Source organism: Scyliorhinus canicula, chromosome 7 (genome assembly GCF_902713615.1).
Source record: "Scyliorhinus canicula chromosome 7, sScyCan1.1, whole genome shotgun sequence".
Classification (NCBI taxonomy): domain Eukaryota; kingdom Metazoa; phylum Chordata; class Chondrichthyes; order Carcharhiniformes; family Scyliorhinidae; genus Scyliorhinus; species Scyliorhinus canicula.
This window is the reverse complement of record NC_052152.1, coordinates 140861548-140884480: the sequence shown is the minus strand read 5'-3', so window position 1 is coordinate 140884480 and position 22933 is coordinate 140861548. Positions and strand designations below refer to the sequence as shown.

At 44.3% G+C, this 22933-nt stretch overlaps 1 protein-coding gene across 4 annotated transcripts in view; it reads left to right on the top strand.

Moving 5' to 3' along the window:
- snx21 (sorting nexin family member 21) overlaps positions 1-22933 on the top strand; it is a 47721-nt gene that overhangs the window by 7823 nt on the left and 16965 nt on the right. For all 4 annotated transcript variants that reach the window (XM_038803038.1, XM_038803041.1, XM_038803040.1 and 1 more), the window contains exon 2: positions 3824-4088. In XM_038803038.1, the coding sequence (XP_038658966.1) occupies positions 3824-4088 (265 nt within the window). The remainder of the gene's footprint in view (positions 1-3823; positions 4089-22933) is intronic.

Genomic DNA, 22933 nt, shown 5'->3' with positions numbered 1-22933 from the left:
AGAGCAGTAAGGTATGTTATTGTGATTCTCTGGGGAAGTACAATATGTTACTGTGATTCTGCAGGGTCGTAAGGAATGTTACTATGATGCGCCAGGATTCCTCAGGGCAGTACAGTATGTTACCATGATTCCTCAGGATAATATGGAATGTTACTGTGTTTCTCAGGGTTGTACGGTATGCTAATGTGATTCCCCAGGATAGTACGGTATGTTACTGTGATTCTGCATGGTAGTACGATATGTTACTGTGATTCTGCATGGTAGTACGGTATGTTACTGTGATTCTGCATTGTAGTATGGTATGTTACTGTGATTCTGCATGGTAGTACGATATGTTACTGTGATTCTGCATGGTAGTACGGTATGTTACTGTGATTCTGCATTGTAGTATGGTATGTTACTGTGATTCTGCATTGTAGTATGGTATGTTAACGTGATCCCCCAGGGTAGTATTATGTATTGCTGTGATTCCTCAGGGTACTACGGTATATTTCTGTGATTACCCAGGGTAGTATGGTATGTTACTGTCATTCCTCATGGTACTATGGTCTCTTGCTGTGATTTCCTTGGATAGTATCATATGTTACTGTGAATCTGAATTGTAGTATGGTATGTTACTGTTATTCTGCAGGGTATTAAGGTACGTTACTGTGATTCCCCAGGGTAGTACGGTGTGTTCCTGTGATTCTGCAGGGTAGTGCATTATAATACTGTGATTCTTCAACATAGTATGGCATATTCCTGTGATACCCCAGGGTAGTATGGTATGTTGCTGTTTTTCTGCATGGTAGTACAGTATGTCACAAGATTCTGCAGAGAAATTTGATACGTGTACATAAGGTCTAAGCAACTAAAAACAGACAAAGCTTTTGAAGAATATACGGAATGTAGGAATAACTCAAATGGGGAGTCAGGAGGACTAAAAGAGGCCATGAAATGTCATTGTAAAGCAGGGTCAAAGAAAATCCAAAGGCCTTTTATACATATATAAGGAACAAGAGGGTAGTTAGGGAAAGAGTAGGCCCACTCAAGGACAACGGAGGGAAGGTATTCATGGAGTCAGAGAAGTGGGTGAGATCCTTAATGTGTACTTTGCATCGGTATTCACCAAGGAGAGGGACATGACGGATGTTGCGGTTAGGGATGGGTATGTGAATACTCTACGATATGTCAGAATAATGAAGGAGGAAGTGTTGGATATCTTAAAATGCATTAAGGTAGACGTCCCCTGGGCCGAATGGGATATATCCCAGGTTATCATGGGAGGCAAATGAGGAAATAGCTGGGGGCTTAACAGATATTGTATCTTCTTTGACCACAGATGAGGTTCCAGATGACTGGAGAAGAGCCAATGTTGTCCCTTTGTTTAAGAAGGGAAGCAGGATACTCCAATTAATTATAGGCCAGTGAGTCTGACTTCAGTGGTGGAGAAGATACTGAGGGATAGGATTTATTCACATTTGGAAGTGAATGGACTTGTTAGTGATGGGCAACATGGTTTTGTGCGAGGAAGGTCATGTCTTACCAACCTGATAGAGTTTTCTGAGGAGTTGACAAAATTGATTGATGAGGGAAAGGCTGTGGATGTCGTTCACATGGACTTTAGTAAGCCGTTTGACAAGGTCTCTCATGGCAGACTGGTGCAAAAGGTAAAGACGCATGAGATTCGGGGTATGCTAGCTAGATGGATAATGAACTGGCTTAGCAACAGAAGACAGAGTAACAGTGGAAGGGAGTTTTTCAAAATGGAGATCTGTAACTAGTGGTGTTCCACAGGGATCAGTGCTGGGACCTGTTGTTTGTAATATATATAAATGATCTGGAAGAAAATGTAGATGGTCTGATTAGCAAGTTTTCAGATACCACTATGATAGGTGGAGTTGCAGATAGAGAAGGGGACTGTCAGAGAATACAGCAGAATATAGATAAATTGGAGAGTTGGGCAGAAAAATGGTAGATGGAGTTCTATCCGGAAAAACGCGAGGTGATGCATTTTGGAAGATCAAATTCAGATGTGAATTGTACAGAAAATGGCACAACCCTTAGGAGCGTTGACATACAGAGGGATCTGGGCGTTCAGGTCCATAGTTTCATGAAAGTGGCAATGCAAGTGGATATGGTGGTCAAGAAGGCAAACGGAATGCTTGCCTTCATTGGCGGGGGCATTGAATACAGGAGTCGGCAGGTCATGCTACAGCTGTATAAAACTTCAGTTAGGCCACATTTGGAATATTGTGTGCAGTTCTGGTTCCCACACTACCAGAAGGAGTGGATGCTTTGGAGAGAATGCAAAGAAGGTTTACAGGATGTTGTCTGGTCTGGAGGCACTAACTATGAGGAGAGCTTGAATAACCTCGGATTATTTTAGCTGGAAAGACGAAGCCTAAAGGGAGACCTGATTGAGATCTACAAAATTACGAGAGGAATAGACAGGGTGACTGGTCAGAAGCTTTTCCCAGGGTGGAAGACTCAATTGCAAGGGGGCACAGGTTCAAGGTGAGAGGGGGAATATTTAGGGGAGATGTGTGGGGAAGGTTTTTCACGCAGAGAGTGGTGGGTGCCTGGAACGTGTTGCCAATGGTGGTGGTGGAGGCAGGTATGATAGCAACATTTAAGATGTACCTCGATGGACACATGAATGGGCGGGGAATGGAGGGATACAGATCATTTGGGCAAAAAGTAGTAGGTCTAAATAAAGAATCTGGATCGGCACTGGGCCGAAGAGCCTGTTCCTGTGCTATAATGTTCTTTGTTACATGATTCTGCAGGATAGTTCGATCTGTTATATGATTCCCCAGGGTAATATGTATGTTACTGTGATTTTGCATTGTGGTACAGTATGTTTCTGTGATTTACCCCCAGGGTAATGCGGTATGTTCTATGATTCACTTCTAGGGTAGTTTGGTAGATATTGGTAGATCCCCCCCCCCCCCCCCCCCCCCCCCCTTCCCGGCCCCACCCCCCGCCCCACCAAGGTTAGCATGGTCCATTACTGTAATTCCGCAGGGTAGTGTGGTATGTTTACGTGATGCACCAGGGTAATATGATATTTTGCTGTAATTCACCCCAGGATAGTACGGTATGTTACTCTGATTCCCCAAGGTAATGTGGTAGGTTACTGTGATTCCCTTGGGTAGTACGGTCTCTTACTTTGATTCTCCAGAGTAGGATGCTATGTTACTATGATTCCTCAGGCTAGTACAGTCTGTTACTGTGATTTCCCAGAATAGTATAGTATTTTGCTCTGATTCCCCGGGGTAATATGGTAAGTTACTGTGATTTCCCAGGGTCGTATTGTATGCTACTGTGATTCCGCAGGGTAGTACACTATGTTTCTGTGAGTCCCCAGGGTAGTATCGTATGGTTCCCCCGTGTAGTGCAGTATACTACGTGATTCCCGAGGGTAGCATGGTACGTTATTGTGATTCCACAGGGTAGTATATGTTACTGTGATTCCCCCGGTTAGTACGGCATGTTACAGTGATTCTGCATGGTAGTATGGTTTGTTACTGTGATTCCCCAGTTTAGTAAGGCATGTTGCTGTGCTTCACCAAGGTAGCACAATATGTTTGTGTGATGCCCCCAGGGTATTACAGTTTTGTTGCACTATTTGCCTACATGTTTTTACAATGTTGTTATCCAGTCAGCGAAGCTTATCATATTCTCACTGAGTTTCATGTTACAATATACCTTCTCATGGGTCGGTGCTTTTCCTGTGTACTTTCCATTGTTGATTTAATTGACTTCACCTTTAATGTACTGCGATGCTTTGTAACCTATTGGCTGGAGATTATTGCTTTTGTTTTTTTTATGTACCTTACAGAGTGTGGTGTCTGGCATGGCGTCAAAAATCATACGCAAGCTTCGTACGACGGTTAGAAAAGTCAACACAACTGAGGAATCAGTGGAAGACTTTCCTGAAAGATCAGAACTTGATGATGACACAGAGGGATTCTCTGCACGCCTGAGTGGGACCCTGAGTTTTGGAGACGCAGATTTGGCAGATGAGGACTGTTGTGAAGCAGCTGCAAGGAACAGTGGCTCTGAGTTTTTACACAGTTTTGAGAGTGATGGGATTGAATATACAGGTAAATGTTCCTTTTTAAAATGTAGGCACAAGTTCTTAAAATTCTAATTTTTCATGCCGCTATTATGGTTACTATGAAAGAATGTGACCACATACGCTGATTTTATCAAGATTTTATTACTTGCATTTAAACTTAGCACTATGAACCAAAGCACTACTGGATGGTATTATTACTTTAAAAAATGTTTCATAAATTTAGTGGGCCTCAAATGGGGACAAATTTTGAAAGTATCTATTGTTTTTGAAATGGAATGATATCACATCTTCATATGGTGGAACTGATCTGAATGGCAGATTGGAACATTGTTTTTTGCAATGGGAACAATGCTGAAGCCCTTACATGGAGTAATACATTGAGTTAAGTGAAGTAATATGAAGTAAATCAGTAAGCAGCCTCTAGCATTTGCGCAAAAGTAGTTTAACACTGAAATCAAGGAGTTGCTGCCCGAATTGTTCTATGTCTCCACAAGCTTTGTTACTCTGGAACCTCGCTGAAAGAGTCAGCCTGAAATTTATGAAATTGTAGTACCTACCCCTGAGATACCCAATATACCTTCGAAAAAGTTAAGGTTTAAGGTTTGCCCATTCAGGTATAGACAAATTATGAATGGCTTGATAAGTAATCATTTCTGCCAAATAACCTCAATGCACTGAAAATGGATTTTTACAGAGTAGCATTTGGTTCCTTCAAATTTGATTATTGTTTGAGTTTCAAAAAACAGCTTAAAATCTTTTTTTCTTTTATCACTCCTAATCGTTTCCTTAATTCACTGTCTGGATATGTTTTTACATTGAATTAAATGTTCTAAATTATACTCCCTTCTTCAGATTCAGTGGCAAAATTGAATTAAAGCTGTTGCGACTGGGAAGATGGGGGTGGAGCTCAGTTAGCCATTCGTGAGGTTGTGCGTCAGTCAGTGAATACCAGGAAAAACTCCTAAGGGCTCAGAATGGTAACCCCCGTGCCCATCGCGTCCCCCACCCCTCCCCCTGCAGTATTTTTGTCAGTATACAGTCACGGTCATCCCGCTACAGGAGCCCGATGCCAGATTGCCATCACCCTCTTAACACAGTACCACAATTAGATTCCCCCTTGTGTGGCTCAGCCAGATTTCTCCAATCTGGTTGAAGAACCACACTGTTGCTTTCACTGCTCACACATGTCAAAATGGCTCTGCCAAAGGTGTGTGCTGATTCGCATAATTGGCTGCACAGAAGTCCACTCAAAGTTCACCACTGACTGCAAGATCCGAGCCAATATGCTTTCATGCTAAAGCGATTTATAACCTTTTAAATTATTTATTTGAAATTATGGCAGATTATCTTATTGTTACTGTTTGATCTATACAGTGGTGTTATTTCAGTATATTTTTTTCAGTCATTCCTCTCTGTCACTGTGAACACATCACTTCCTACTGATGGTTCTGATGTTATTATCTGTCACTCAGCACTATAGTTCATTGTGCAATGTTGGTGATGATTTACTGACATTCATCCTCCAGGATTAACAGTCGTGATAGCCTCACAACAATTTACAAAAGAGTCCTTTAATGCAGAATAAGTGTTACACATTGGCAAGTTCAGAGACTTGAGCATGAATTATTATCATTATTATCTTCTGTTGAAGGAAAAGTGGAGGAAGACCATTGCTACTACAGGTCTCAAATCCTTTCAGTTTATTGTACAATGACAGGCTAAGTAAGCTCATATCATACATTCTATTCTGGCTGACTCAAATTTAGTGCAGTGCAGGAAGGGCTGGATGAGTTGATTCTTTTTCAAGGGAAAGATGAAAATCATGTATAGGAAGGTCTTTCTTCTGGAGTAACCTTTGCAATATTTTAAATAAAGATATATGAATGATAGACAGTTTCTGTCAACTTCGGACTTCCTGAGTAGACCACTTAATAAATTTAATCATTTCTTATTGTTGAAATATCTCCATGCTCTAACACTTTAGGGGCCAGGGAAAGATTGTTGGTATATTATGGACTGCATCCTGCAAGTATTTCCACTGTCTTAGGTATGAAAAAAGAATGCGCCTGTATTTCACTCGCAAATGCCCCCTTGTTCTAGATTCCCTCACAAGAGCAAATAACTTCTCTGTATCTACCCTTCTGTATCTACCCAACAGATTGTTTTAGCATTTTAATCACCTCTGCTATATCACTACCCAAACTTCAGGGCTCCCTGGGTGCATCAAATCCCGACACAGGCATGTGCTACATTTATCAACTCTGACTCCAAATCACATGTGTTTTCCCATTATAAAAACAGTCCGGTTCTCCCGTATATTGTCACGAATAATAACCCCTCCTTGTGGATTGGGATACAGGTTAAGATATTCAAATGAGGGAGAACCTGGAAACAAGAATAATTAATCTTGGTTATATATATTTTTTTAAAGAAAAGGCATGTTTTCACCAGAAATAATTTTGTGCGTTGTCTCTACATTAGTAACATAATGAACAGCAGCCAGCATGAATTCAGAAGGGGAAGATGCTGCCTGCCAATGTGATTTCTTTGAGGAAGTGACAATCCGAATAATATGTGGAAAACCTTATGCTATGCCACATCCAGACTTTCAAAAGACATTTGACAAGTTCCTTACAAAAAACAATAAATTAAACTCACAAGTTGTAGGTATTCAGGGTAGATCATTGGAATGGCTAACATTTTGGTTCAAGGGAGAAAATAATTAGAGGTGTTACACAGCAAGAGTAATTAGGTGCTCCAGGGTTCAGTTTTGAGATCACTACAGTTTCTAAGTCGCACAAATTATTGATTCAGAAACTCAATGCGATGTGGTCCAAATGATACCGAAGCAGCAGCTCAGAAATTGGATTGGATTGAATATGTAAGTGGGCAGAACAGTGGCAGATACAGTTCAATACATATAAGTGTGAAATACTGCACCCACATTGTGCAGATACCTCTACTGCTTAAATAATATTGAAATAATTATACAAATGGCAGGAGGCCATCTGTGCCATTGTGCCTGAGATGGCAGGAGGCCATCTGTGCCATTGTGCCTGAGCCAAAACTAGCAGTGGTTGAAATGGAAAGAGAACCAGGCATCTCGGCACAGAACATGTCCTACCATTGCAAGGCAGTAATTAACATGCCTAATGGAATGTTCAGCTACATCATCAAAGTAACAGAATTTACGTCAGAGATTGCGAATTTGTGAAACCGTGAAGTGCTCTGATCTTTCCTTGAGTGACAACCTCTGTGTTTGATCCTAGTCACCCATGTACCAGAGAATTTAGGTAATAGAAGCAGTTTGGTGAATAATCGCAAGTGCGATTCCCAAGTGTCAGAAAATATGTAAATCAACAGGAGAACCATGGGGGTGGCAAATTAAAAAATGCCCTGGATATGGCATTGGCAACGATGGCGGAACTGTTAGTCACCATCCTTACTCCACAGTTCGCACAAGTGTAGACTAATGTAGAAGTTCCTGTCAGTGATTCTATATTTCTCCACAGGGTGTGCTGTTGAAGTTCCTGCAACTCTAATCTCCATGTGTGCGGAACTTGGCTATAAATTTCTGCTCGGTGATTTTGCGTTGTCGTGCGTCCTGAAGGCCGCCTTGGAGAACGCTTACCCCGAGATCAGAGGCTGAATGCCCTTGACTGCTGAAGTGTTCCCCGACTGGAAGGGAGCATTCCGGCCAGGCGATTGTTGCGCAATGTCCGTTCATCCGTTGTCGCAGAGTCTGCATGGTCTCGCCAATGTACCACGCTTCGGGACATCCTTTCCTGCAACGTATGAGGTAGACAACGTTGGCCGAACAGAAACTTATAGCCAAGTTCCGCACACATGAGTACGGCCTCAACCAGGACTGTGGATTCATGTCGCATTACATTCACCCCCCACCATCTGGCCTGGGCTTGCAAAATCCTACCAACTGTCCTGGCTTGAGACAATTCACACCTCTTTAACCTGGGGTTACCCCTATCTCTGGATCTGTAAAGACTTAATTATCTGCAAATGCTCACATTTAAAGTATCGTCTTGCAACTTTGACTTTGCCTGTGTTTCTGGAACCTACCTCTTCATTCACCTGAGGAAGGAGCAGTGTTCCAAAAGCTAGTGATTTGAAACAAACCTGTTGGACCTTAACCTGGTGTTGTAAGACTTCTTACTGTGCTCACCCCAGTCCAATGCTGGCATCTCCACATCATGGATATTTAATGGTGTACTAACTTCATAATTACAACTAGACATCTTCACTGGCCCCAAAAATCTAAATTTGTATTTGTGAAATATCAAATCTTTCCATGATGATTTAAAAAAAAACTCCAAATATTTTTACATTATTTTTTCCTATAAGCTTCTCTCTTAACCCAAACATTAGCATTTATTTTGCTATCTGACAACTTTTAAGTCGAAAGCTTTTCACTTCCTAGTTTGCTGTCTATGAGAATACTTCAATGTATTTGGCAGCTCCCGCCATTTGCTGAGATCACTGTTGCTGGACACTTGGAGATCCTCTGAACTTGGTACCAGATTTAAACTGACATCAGAAAAGGGGACGTCTGCACCATACACAAATGATGCCATTTGACCTTTTCAATGGGATTTTCTGCCCCTTCCCACTGTAGATATTAGTGGGACTGGAAGATCCCGCTGGTGGCCAATAGTGAGCCGGTTTAGCTGCCGGAAAACATGCCGGGCAGGGGGGTGGTTTGGGACAGGGTGAGGGGATGGAAAGTCCTGCTCATTGCTTCTTTCATCCTTGAAACAGCTATCCAATTAGTTCTATTACCTTGCTCTTTCTTCACACCTTTATAAATAGTTCCTATTTTAAAGTTAGTTTGAATGCGCTTACACCACCATTTGAAGTGAGGCATTCTAAATGAAAATAACTCATTGCATGAAATGTTTATCCTCATCCGCCTTCATGCTCTTTTGCTAGTTATGAACATTTATATTTTCATTCGCCTTTTCAAAAACATTTAAAGGAAACAGCTACAGAAATTGAAATCTAGCATTTGGAAAATGTGCATTAAAATGAGAACAGAAATAACATATTTGGTGTAAATATAAAGTTTTAAAAAATACATTTAGAGTACCCAATTCTTTTTTTTTCAATTAAGGGGCAATTTAGCCTGGCCAATTCACCTACCCTACACATCTTTTGATTGCGGGGGTGAGACCCACGCAGACATGGGGAGAATGTGCAAACTCTACACGGACAGTGACCTAGGGCCGAACCGAGGTCCACGTCGCCGTGAGGCAGCAGTGCTAACCACCGTGCCGCCTGGTAGATATAAAGTTAGATACTTGTTGCCAGGAACGTCACAAACAAAGATGACAATCCATACTCATGACTGTCACCATTTCAGAATGGTACACATGCTACACTTTCACATCATGCAAAGACAGAGTGAAGCACAATAACAACAAAAGTCAACAAATACCCTTTGAGGAAAATGGTTCAATGAGGGATCCAACCCGCATGAACATCCCAGTTGAATATTTCATCCAAATATCAAGACTTATGCCTTAGGAACACAGCCTACCACAGCTGAGCTAACGCACTGTTCACTGCTTAATTCACCCTGATCTACCCAACAGCAGAATACTCTCTTCCTCTTCACTCCCTTCTTACCCAAGCCCTTCTTATTAGCTCACCTCATGCTGTGTATTCATGATATCCTTTGATCTTCCAAGCTCTCATTTTGTACGTCCTCTTCCATTCCCTTCATCTTGATGCCCACTCATTTGGTCAGGATTCCTCCCCCCACTCAACAGATCCTTTCACTCGTCTCCAGTGGACACATCCCCCTAGCCTCTCACGATCTTTTGATCTTTTCATTGAGAACTTTCAGCATGACATTGGCTATTAGAGAGTGCAAAGAAGGTTCACCAGGATGTTGTCTAGTCTCGAGGGTGTTGGCTATGAGGAGAAGTTGAGTAAACTAGGATTGATCTCACTGGAAAGACAGAGGATGAAGGGAGACCTGATAGAGGCCTACAAAACTATGAACGGCATAGACAGGGCAGATAGTCAGAGGTGCTTTCCAGGAGTGGAAGTGTCAATTATAAGGGGGCACAGGTTTAAGGTGAGAGGGCGAAAGTTTAAGGGAGAAGTATGGGGTAAGTTTTTCACGAGAGTGGTGGATGCCTGGAACGCGCTGCCAGAGGATATGGTGGAAGCAGGCACTTAAGCAACATTAAAGAGGCATCTGGACGGCTATATGAATAGGAAGGAAATAGAGGGATACGGACCAAATAAGGGCATCGTGATCGCCACAGGCTTGGAGGGTCAAAGGGCCTGTTCCTGTGCTGTACTTTTCTTTGTTTTTTATTCTATCTCAATTTCTCTACTCCCTCGCTCACTGAAACCTGTCTCCCTCTGAACTTGCTGCACATCACAATAAAACCAGCTGACAAGGGAGGGGGTTGCTGCTGTTGTCTGGTGAACTGACCTCTACCTTGCAGAGGTGAGTGACAACTCTCCTGATACTTCCTCCACCTCCCTCTGGTCCATGGCAACACCACCAAATATTATTGTTCATCACTGTACAGCTAGCTTCTACCACCTTCCCAAGATCTATAAACAGGCCTGCCCTGGTAGACCTATCATTCCTGCCGGCAGCAGCGTCGACGCAGGCTGGAGGCGGCACCCCATGTGCAGCGCCACCCATCAGGCCTAGGAGGAACCTAAAGGAGGAGGCCTGCCACAGCCCAAGGTGTACAGGCATCATAGAACATAGAACATAGAACGATACAGCGCAGTACAGGCCCTTCGGCCCACGATGTTGCACCGACATGGGAAGTCAAAAACTAAAGGCCATCTAACCTACACTATGCCATTATCATCCATATGCTTATCCAATAAACTTTTAAATGCCCTCAATGTTGGCGAGTTCACTACTGTTGCAGGTAGGGCATTCCACGGTCTCACCACTCTTTGCGTAAAAAACCTACCTCTGACATCTGTCCTATATCTATTACCCCTCAATTTAAGGCTATGTCCCCTTGTGCTAGCCACCTCCATCCATGGGAGAAGGCTCTCACTTTCCACCCTATCTAACCCTCTGATCATTTTGTATGCCTCTATTAAGTCATCTCTTAACCTTCTTCTCTCTAACGATTTTCTCATAAGATTTTCCCTCCATACCAGGCAACATCCTGGTAAATCTCCTCTGCACCCGTTCCAAAGCTTCCACGTCCTTCCTATAATGAGGCAACCAGAACTGTACGCAATACTCCAAATGCGGCCGTACCAGAGTTTTGTACAGCTGCAACATGACCTCATGGCTCCGGTACTCAATCCCTCTACCAATAAAGGCCAACACACCATAGGCCTTCTTCACAACCCTATCAACCTGGGTGGCAACTTTCAGGGATCTATGTACATGGACACCGAGATCCCTCTGCTCATCCACACTGCCATCCACCATTAGCCAAATATTCTGCATTTCTGTTTTTCTTTCCAAAGTGAATCACCTCACACTTCTCTACATTAAACTCCATTTGCCACCTCTCAGCCCAGCTCTGCAGCTTATCTATGTCCCTCTGTAACCTGCAACATCCTTCCACACTGTCTACAACTCCACCGACTTTAGTGTCGTCTGCAAATTTACTCACCCAACCTTCTGTGCCCTCCTCTAGGTCATTTATAAAAATAACAAACAGCAACGGCCCCAGAACAGATCCTTGTGGTACGCCACTAGTAACTGAACTCCATTCTGAACATTTGCCATCAACCACCACCCTCTGTCTTCTTTCAACTAGCCAATGTCTGATCCACATCTCTAAATCACCCTCAATCCCCAGCCTCCGTATTTTCTGCAATAGCCGACCGTGGGGAACCTTATCAAACGCTTTACTGAAATCCATATACACCACATCAACTGCTCTACCCTCGTCTACCTGTTCAGTTACCTTCTCAAAGAACTCAATAAGGTTTGTGAGGCATGACCTACCCTTCACACAACCATGCTGACTATCCCTAATCATATTATTCCTATCTAGATGATTATAAATCGTATCTCTTATAATCCTCTCCAAGACTTTACCCACAACAGACGTGAGGCTCACCGGCCTATAGTTACCGGGGTTATCTCTACTCCCCTTCTTGAACAATGGGACCACATTTGCTACCCTCCAGTCCTCTGGCACTATTCCTGTAGCCAATGATGACATAAAAATCAAAGCCAAAGGCTCAGCAATCTCTTCCCTAGCTTCCTAGAGAATCCTAGGATAAATTCCATCAGGCCCCGGGGGCTTATCTATTTTCACCTTGTCCAGAATTGCCAACACTTCTTCCCTACGCACCTCAATGCCATCTATTCTAATAACCTGGGTCTCAGCATTCTCCTCCACAACATTATCTTTTTCCTGAGTGAATACTGACGAAAAGTATTCATTTAGTATCTCGCTTATCTCCTCAGCCTCCACACACAACTTCCCACCACTGTCCTTGACTGGCCCTACTCTTACCCTAGTCATTCTTTTATTCCTGACATACCTATAGAAAGCTTTTGGGTTTTCCTTGATCCTACCTGCCAAAGACTTCTCATGTCCCCTCCTTGCTCGTCTTAGCTCTCTCTTTAGACCTTTCCTCGCTTCCTTGTAACTATCAAGCGCCCCAACTGAAACTTCACGCCTCATCTTCACATAGGCCTCCTTCTTCCTCTTAACAAGAGAGTCCACTTCTTTGGTAAACCACGGTTCCCTCACTCGACCCCTTCCTCCCTGTCTGACTGGTACGTACTTATCAAGAACACGCAATATAGCTGTTCCTTGAACAAGCTCCACATATCCAGTGTGCCCAACCCTTGCAGCCTACTCCTCCAACCTACACATCCTAAGTCATGTCTAATGGCATCATAATTGCCCTTCCCCCAGCTATAACTCTTGCCCTGCGGGGTATACTTATCCCTTTCCATCACTAACGTAACGGTCACCGAATTGTGGTCACTGTTTCCAAAGTGCTCACCTACCTCCAGATCTAACACCTGGCCTGGTTCATTACCCAAAACCAAATCCAATGTGGCCTCGCCTCTTGTTGGCCTGTCAACATATTGTGTCAGGAAACCCTCCTGCACACATTGTACAAAGAACGACCCATCTAATGTACTCGAACTATATCTTTTCCAGTCAATATTTGGAAAGTTAAAGTCTCCCATAACAACTACCCTGTTACTTTCGCTCTTTTCCAGAATCATCTTCGCCATCCTTTCCTCTACATCCCTAGAACTATTAGGTGGCCTATAGAAAACTCCCAACAGGGTGACCTCTCCTTTCCTGTTTCTAACCTCAGCCCATACTACCTCAGAAGAAGAGTTTCCATCTAGCATCCTTTCCGCCACCGTAATACTGTCCTTGACTAGCAGCGCCACACCTCCCCCTCTTTTGCCCCCTTCTCTGAGCTTACTAAAACACCTAAACCCCGGAACCTGCAACAACCATTCCTGTCCCTGCTCTATCCATGTCTCTGAAATGGCCACAACATCGAAGTCCCAGGTACCAACCCATGCTGCCAGTTCCCCTACCTTATTTCGTATACTCCTGGCATTGAAGTAGACACACTTCAAACCAAGTACCTGAACACTGCCACTCTCCTGCAAAGTCAAATCTGTGCTCCTGACCTCTATACTCTCAATCTCCCGTACCCCAAAACTACAATCCAGGTTCCCATGCCCCTGCTAAATTAGTTTAAACCCCCCGCAAAGAGTACTAACAAATCTCCCCCCCCAGGATATTGGTGCCCCTCAGGTTCAGATGTAGACCATCCTGTCTATAGAGGTCCCACCTTCCCCAGAAAGAGCCCCAGTTATCCAGAAATCTGAATCCCTCCCGCCTGCACCATCCCTGTCGCCACATGTTTAATTGCTCTCTCTCCCTATTCCTCGTCTCACTATCACGTGGCACGGGCAACAACCCAGAGATAACAACTCTGTTTGTTCTTGCTCTGAGCTTCCATCCTAGCTCCCTAAAGGCCTGCCTGACATCCTTGTCCCCTTTCCTACCTATGTCGTTAGTGCCAATGTGGACTACGACTTGGGGCTGCTCCCCCTGCCCCTTAAGGACCCGGAAAACACGATCCGAGACATCACTTACCCTTGCACCTGGGAGGCAACATACCAAACGTGAGTCTCTCTCGCATCGTTGGTCTTTCAATGAAATGACTGACAGCATGTGCCGCAGGAGACAGAGCGGTGCCTGTGCCACATTCTCACGGACTTGAAACTCCGTGGAGGAGGAGGAAACCTGCTCCTGGTAGCCATGAATGTTACTGCAGCCCTGCACTTTTATGCAACCGGACCATTCTAAGGCTCAAGCGGGGTTGTGTGTCATTTCCAAAGCTACAGCGCACAAGTGCATTTGTGGATCACGGATGCTCTATATGCCCGGGTATCAGACTGTATCAACTTTGAGCTGGACCGGACCCAACAAGCTGCCTGGGCTGCAGGATTCTCCGCCATCGCCGGGAAACCCCAGGTCCAGGGGGCAATAAATGGCACCCATGTTGCCCTATGTGCACCAGGGCAGGAAGAGGTTCTACTCCCTGAATGCTCAACTTGTATGTGGCCTCTGCCTTCAGTTCATGCACGTGTGCACCCTTCCCAGGAGGGTGCATGGCAGCCAACATCTGGGGCACATGGAGGTCACTGGTGTCTTTGAGGACCACCCCAGGACGATGGGTCGACTCTCGGGGGGGAAATGGGTACCCGCTGAGGTCCTGGCTGATGATGCCAGTGCGGAGGCCAGAGACCAAGACAGAGACCCGATATAATGAGGCCCATGTTGCCACCCATGCTGTCATTGAGCAGTGCACCAGACTGCTCAAAATGCAGTCCCGTTGCCTGGAACGCTCTGGTGGTGCACGGCAGTACACCCCACAAAGGGTCTCCAGCTTTGTGGTGATCTGCTGTGCCCTCCACATTCTGGCACAGCAGTGGGGCAACATGCTGGAGGAGGAACATGCACCTGGGGGAGGGGTTTAGGCCTGCTGTGAAGATTAACTTGACAGAGGCTTGTCATATGCACTACTAAATCATGTTATGCCTGATATGTTTGACATTTCCATTCCCCCGAGCTACAGATAGTGACAACCATGCCCACTGTGATCCTCTCTCTTGATCTTTTGTGATCTCGTGCTATGTTTAGGTGTGACCCCAGGATGCACATTAGAGTTGGGGGCAGCCTGCTGCTTTCCTCACCCTGAGTCCCTTAATGCCTTTGACAGATTCTGGAAGGCCTGAAGCCGGATGGCCTGGCTTACATACCTGTGTCGCAGGTGTCGCCGTGACACTCTGCTCTGCCCTTGAGATCCGCAGGTGTTAGAGGGGGGGATTCGGAAGAACTGGAGGCTGTCGTTTCCTTGAAGCCCCAGGTTGGCCTCCAGAATTTCTCCTCCCTGATTGTGCCGGTGTGGCCCTGGGGTCTCCATGGGATGGGGTGGGAAGGGGGCAGCTGGAGTGAGCTCCAGAGGCCTCGAGCCATCTGGCTCTGCCAGTCCTGGAGGCTCCCATTGTCTGAACAAATGCAGATGATAGCACACAGCCGTGAGAATCAGGACACCCTCAGCAATGCTCCTCCTCTGCAGTGCATCGGCAATGTCCACCTGCATCTGGGACATTACCCTCAGTGACTGGTTCATGATGTTGAGGCCCTCAACTATGGTCATTACAGACTGAACATGCCTTGGACACCACCACTTAAGACTCAGAGGTTGTTCTCCAAGCTTTCCATTGCAGTCGCCATCCTAGCAATGTTGGCCTGTGTGCCACACATTGTCGGCATCATCTCCAGTGCCCAGAGTCTTTGGGACTCCTCCAATCGGCTACGCACTCGCTGGAATGTTGCTGACATCCCCTCCTGAATCTCACGGATATGTGCTATCATCTGCATCAAATCTGTGATAACCTTGTCAGATGCTCCACACCAGAATCCAGAAGACCTCGAACTGCGGTCTCACTTGGGTGCTCCTTCCTTCAGCTGTTGTGCATCAGCAACTGTGTGGTGTTCACCAGATTTGCCCCAGAAGCCTGACCACTGATGTCGCCCACCAAGGTGTGTGTCTCAACGTTGGTGGAAGGGGGGATGATGGCTGTGATGCACCGATGGTGGTCTCTTCAGACCTCTCCTTCAAGGTGATCTCTTGAGTGTGGGGGGTGGCAGAAGGGAGAGGGAAACCGACACCGGATGGCTTGGCCCCATCAGATGGATCGGTGGTCAGTGAGGGGGAAGGATCATTTTGTCTGACATGAACAACTCACTTGAGACAGGTCATCTGAGTGAAGGGTCAGTGGATCCTCGCCTTGGTGGTGCAGCACAACTCAATGTCAGTGACTGCTCTCTCCTCGGACAACCCCTCGATCTCCTGGGTCCATTCCTCATGGGTGTGAGGACTTGAATCTCTGGTGCTCTGCTCCCCTGTTTTGCCCTTTCTGGCTTATGATGGGCTATTTTCTCCTGCGGGAACAAAGAGAGGGCATTGTGAGCCACACACTCAATGGGTGGGGGGGGGGGTCTATAGCAGGTGGCATGTGTGGGCACTACACCATACATGAAGGGGCTGTGCTTTTTGGTGCCAGGGGGTTCTGTGGAGCTGGCATGAAGATTGGATTGGGGAGGGTGCGAGGTGTCAACCGGTGATTTGTGGGGGAGGGGGAATTTGAGGGGTTGCAGGCAGAAGTGATGCCAGGAAAGAGGTGGTAACTTACCCTTGCATCTCGGTGCAGGTCACTGGTCATCTTCCGATATTGGACGTCAATCCTCCTGGTCATGCTGCCCAAAGTGAAAGCTGCTGCCAGCAATGGTAAGAAGCTCATTGGGGCTAATTTCCGGCAGTAAGTGCAGTTGAATATGGGCTGCGATCTCACCAATGTAGCTGTTGAGAAATACCCCACCAATGGTGCCCAAAATTACACTTGGATATTTTACCGCTAAATCGTTCCTATTATTGTGGACCCTTTTTTGCAAAGAAGATTTTGAGTTCAAGGAGAAATAATGTGCCATAATAATAAGTTATTGTTGCCTTAACATGGTTCTTGGGAGCCATTTGACTTAACAGCAGTCAGCATACATTAACTTCAAAGCCAATAATTAATACATTGCGACGTTATGTGGATGTAACCACAAAACATCTCTGCTTTGTATTTCAATGTTACATGTTAAATGATGTAAAAATTATTTTACAATTTTGAATTAAACTTTTGGTTTTTATTTATTTGTCCCCAATTCTATATTTAAGTCTCCTGTGCTTGGTACGCAGTGTTGTTTCTTCCTGTGTTCAGTGAATCATTCCAAAGGAATTGCCTTGTGTTCAAGCTCCATTTTGTTTTTAAAATTATATTAGATTTGCAATGGAAATTAGGATGGGCAACAGAATTACACCGAATCGCCTCCAATCGAGGGTTTTCTCCTCTGAAAACTAGATCAATGTATTGATTTACAATTCTGATTTTAGACCAGTGTGGCTTGTATTTGGTCTGGCGTGATTCAGTTAATTGTTAACAACGTCCTGGGGCTAACTTTTTCTTTGCTTTATTGATTATACCTGTTAAAGAAGCATTTCCTGGAATACCAAGATAAAGATTTTGCCAATGAAATTGTTCGAGTGACGGAAATACTAACTGAGCAATCTGAATATCCAGGCTAAAATTTAGCTTTGCAGCTCTTATCAAAGTTCAGCATTGTGCATTTTACAGCACTCCGAGAAGTAAACAATGTTCTAGCCAACACAGCTGGTGGAATAGTCCAAAAAAATGAATAAGTGTCATTTTTGGATGTGAAAATCAGTGCGAATTGTGCCAGCTGTTCCGGCATGATTCCTATTGTGATCCTCCTGCACTTAAGTCATTTTTTCCAAGGGGACGTTATAAATACTTACCCAACTGTACTCATTGTACTCAAAGGCTCACCGACCGTATTCAAAGGATCACCTCATTCCCTCCTTAACAAATTCCCTCAGTCACTAAACTCCAATTAAGCATTCCACTGCAGCCCAAACCACCACTCCATTGCTTTCCATATTTATATGCAAATGAGAGATTCTGCTCATACCTGCAGTTAGCCTTTGACCATCCCTAACTTTTTATAATATCTGCAAAGCACTCCTATCACACAGCCTTCAGCTTGTTTCTGAAAAGTAGCTGTCAGTGGATCTGAGTAAAGTAACTGGCTAAAAAATAATTTGATAATAAGGACCAGTGAGTCCGTAGCACTGAGGTAAAATTTTATCCTTTATGCCTGACCAAGGTTGTGGCAATGTCAGGAAGATCATTCCACAAACCATAAAAGAAATGTTTATCGAAGCATTCAAGGACATAAATTCCATTTGATGCTACCTTAATACTTCAGCAACCAGCAGCACCTATTTTAGAGTAGGCTAAGCTGACAGTTAAGCTGGCTATGTCTGCTCTTGTATACTTTGATTAAAATAAAACAAAAAGCTAAAAATACTAGGTTGTCCTTTTAGCATCTGTGGAGGACGAAATGGAGTTTATTTCAAATTAATGACCTCTTATCAGTACTCGTGATTGGATTGAAAACAAACAGTCTCAAGATGACCTGCAAATACAAGTGAAACACTTGAGTCAAGAGCTGATTGGCCACTTGGTACTAACAGCATGAGGTGTTTTTCATGAGCCACACGAGAATTTTTTGAACGATAAGTTTATTTTTCTTTGTACCAGTGCTCTCGCATCCAGCATCCAGACTTGACTTTTGTGACATTCATTGCTCTGTTGGTGTGGGATCAGACCTGGATTAAATCCCGATGACAGAGTCCCGACCGGAAGTGGAAAACCTTGCCCAGTGGGGTGGGGGGTGGTGTTGGTGGCGGTGGTGATCAGGAGGAGAATAATCTCTTGGGTTCATCTTCTATCTAATTTCGAGTTGAGCTGCTTTTAAAATTTGTTTGGAATCCAGAAGTTCTGTTGGTTTCTGTAGCTCAGGGCAGACTACATAAATCTGATTTAACATGGTAAAGCAACTGACCCATGCAGAATCTCAATAAAAGAAAGACTAACGGAGACCTGCTGATACTGAGAGCAGCATTCTTCTTTCCGCACTTGATCTACAAGGGTCTAAAATCTGCATGGTTCTTAGTCAAAGAGATTGAAAGGATTTTTAATGACTTCCTGTTTTTTGTAGTTTGAAAGTGAATATTAATGTGTTCACTGAGTTAGTTTTACATCCTCCTATTACCTAATACAAACGTTGCCAGAGATTGGTTAATGACATTCATCCTTGGATACAGTATGTAGGAGTGCCAAAAGAATGATTGTATAGGTATGTACAAAAAATTGTTAGAAGCAGAACGTAATTCAGAATATTTATTGTCCATTGCGACACATGTTCATTTTTTCCCCCATCAAGCAAGGAATGGTACTACCAGTTGTAACTTGCTTAACGTTCATTGTCAATGTGCATTCAGCAGATCTGATGTTGATAAGACATTGCCAGAGCGCGATGGAAGAAATAATCTGTCGATGATAAACATACATAGAGACCCCTGATAAATGCGAGTGATCTCACCGAGGCTCATGTGAGGTTATCAATCATGTGAGTTAATCTGGTGAGATTGGTGGATTCTTACCATCTGAACTACAAGAAAGAATTTGCATTGACTCAGCACCCCACAGGATCTCCAGGCACCACAGCCAGTGATATATTCTTTTGAAGTGATATCGCTGTTTTAATGTAGGAAAAGGTGGTGCACAAGTTAGCCTGGAACGATATCCCAACATGGGATAGAGAGTTCAGAAAGGGAGGGAAAAATGATGAGTTAAAAAAGAAACAACATTATTACATATTAAAGGTTCATGGCGAACAACTTTGGTTAAGTTTGGATCCTTTGTTCTGATTATGGTGCACGTTTTTATTTCATTTGTAGAGACCACCAATGGCTGCAGGTCAAACTAGAATTTTCAAATTTTGTGCTATACTTTGCAAAGTGGGTTGTCGCAGAAAGAGCAAGCAAGGCAACAAACAGCACATAAAAGGTGAAGTAATACAGGGTCTTGGGTTCTGCAGCTCATCACTACTTTAGAAACCAGTTCAGATATATGAAGTTCTACTTAATATGTGACAGTGGGATGCACGGTTTCCTCAATTGAGGAGGAAGTCTTGCAGTCAAGGAGGAAGTGTACTAAGCTTTGTGAAACTGTATGAAGTAGCCTGTTCCCAGTGTTTATGTATTGTTCTGAGATGCCAATTTGGGCATATGGCGAGAATTTGTATTACAATATAAATTTGGATCAGAACACCTGTGTATTTTTGAGTTGCTGTTTGTATTTACACACACAGTCCATTGAGGAGAAGGGGAAAGATTGTGTTTCAATGTGATATAATATTTTCTTTACTGACAAAATTAATTATGTTTGGCATTGCTTGCAGACAGTTTTGTTGTTTAAATCAATTTCTTTGTCATATGTCAGCACAAGGTATGTTTATCCCAAGGAATTGTTACGTTTTTTTGCCGTCAGCATAGAATCACAGAATTTACAGTGAAGAAGGTGGCCGTTCGGCCCATCGACTCTGTAACGGCCCTTGGAAAGAGCATCCTACTTAAGCACATACCTCCACCCTATCCCAGTAACCCCGCCTAATCTCTTTGGACACTAAGGGCAATTTAGTGTGGCCAATCCACCTAACCCGCACATCGTTGGACTGTGGGAGGAAACCGGAGCACCTGGAGGAAACCCAGGCAGACACGGGGAGAATGTGCAGACTCCGTGCAGACAGTGACCCAAGCCAGGAATTGAACCTGGGACCCTGGAATGTGAAACAACTGTGCTAACCACTGTGCTACTTGCTGTCCTTTTATATTTCTCTTATTTTCACATTGAGACTGTCTACTTTTTATCTGACTGGTGTTTCCAAGTGTTTGTTTCTGTTAGATGCTCTCTTGCCCCTGAGTAAAGTGGTTGTGGATTCAAGCATCAGTGCACGTTCTACTGACCTAGCAGTGCTGAGAGAATACTACTCTGTCGGAGGTCATCTTCTATTCGCAAGTTGATTATAGAAGATTCCACAACATGACTTGCAGAAGGTGCCCAGGCCAAAATTTCCCTTTCAACCAAACCAATGATTTGGTTTCCCCATTCTCCACGTGTCTGTGTGGGTTTCCTCCATGTGCTCCAGTTTCCTCCCACAGTCCAAAGAAGTCCAGGTTGGGAGGATTGACCATACTAAATTGCCCCTTGTGTCCAACGGTTATATGGGGTTACGGGGTAGGTCAGGGGAGTGGGTCGGTGTAGACTAGGTAGGATGCTCTTTTGGAGAGTTGGTGCAGACTTGATGGGCCCACTGGTCTCCTTCCGCACTGTAGGGATTCTATTGTCATTCAATAAAATGCTGTTTGTGGGACGTGCAGTGTACAATTTTGCTTATTTAACAGTGATTCCCGAACCAAGTTTTTGGTTATCTGGCCTTTGGGGGCTTATTGTCAAATTCTGTCTGAAAGGTCCTGCCAGGTTACCCTGGGATGTAATATATTAATGATGCTGCATAAATGCAAGTTGTTGTTGTTGTTGACTAGATTTATTGGCTTTAAAATACCTTGAGACACAAATAGGCACAACATAAATTAAGTTTTCTTTAAACTCTGTTGGATTATGACTGCTTCAATAAAATCGCACAATCTGTATCTGAGTCAGATTTGATAAGTTTATTCAAAATTTGTCTTTTGCATGGAAATATTTTTTAGAGAAAGAAACAGAGCAAAGGACAGGATTTTATTTTGGAGGCAAATTGCATGTGAATTTGCGTGGAGGAGTTGGCTCGCGGCTGTTGTGAGATTGGGAAATCTGGAGGAGCATATTTCCTGAATTTGCTGCCGATTTTAACCGTGGAGCTCCTGCCCACAAGCAGCATGAGAGGCTGGAGGCCTTTAGAGTGGCCAATTTGCTTCACAGGACCCCAAAGCCTATGACAGCAGGAGAGTGAGAGAGAGGTGTCCAGGTGGTTTCAGAGACCAGGCTGGGATGGTTGATGGCCCAGGACGATCCTGATCTTTGGGAGGGGGCTGGATTATTGGAGGAGGTTTGAATGCTGGTACGGAGTGAGGGGTGCGTGGGGTCTACTCATGTGTTGATGGAGCCCGGGGAGTGGGGGGTGGGGGTGTAGGGTGGGAGGGAGTGGTGGTGGTGAAGGGGATGGTGATTGCTTGTTGTTTCTGAAAGACATTTTCTACTCCTCCTGGCCCACAAGCAGCAGTGTAAAGGCACTTACCTCATGTATGCAACTGCTGTGTTTTCCAAATCATTGGGAACTCGGCTGCATGCATTTTTTTTTTAAATTTAAGAGTACCCACTTATTTTCTTCTCCAATTAAGGGGCAATTAGTGTCACCAATCCACCTACCCTACATATCTTTGGCTTGTGGGGGCGAAACCCACGCCTACACGGGGAGAATGTGCAAACTCCACAGGGCCAGTGACCCGGGGCCGGGATCGAACCCGGATCCTCAGTGCCGTAAGACAGCAGTGCTAACCACTGTGCCGCACTAGGCTGCCTGTGTTTAATAGGAGAATAACTATTGAAATGAAGGGACACAGCCTCATAATAACATTCCCGTGAATGGAATAGTGCCCCAACCCATGTCCTGCCTCTGTATAAACAGGAAGTACGCTGGTTCAGGTGACATCAGCTCTGTTCCAGATTTTAAAAATTTCCACTTCTGGCATGCTCCCTCCTGTTTTTGGGAGTTAAGATCCAGCCCAGAGTGTCTGAGATTGATCTGTAGAGTTGTATGTTTGTGGGTGTGTCTGATATAGATCTGACTTAGTCGTTCTAACATGTTCACCCTGTTTTTACCTGAACATCTCTTAAAGGGACAAAGTTGACTGAACTATTGATAGGAGCTAAGATATCTG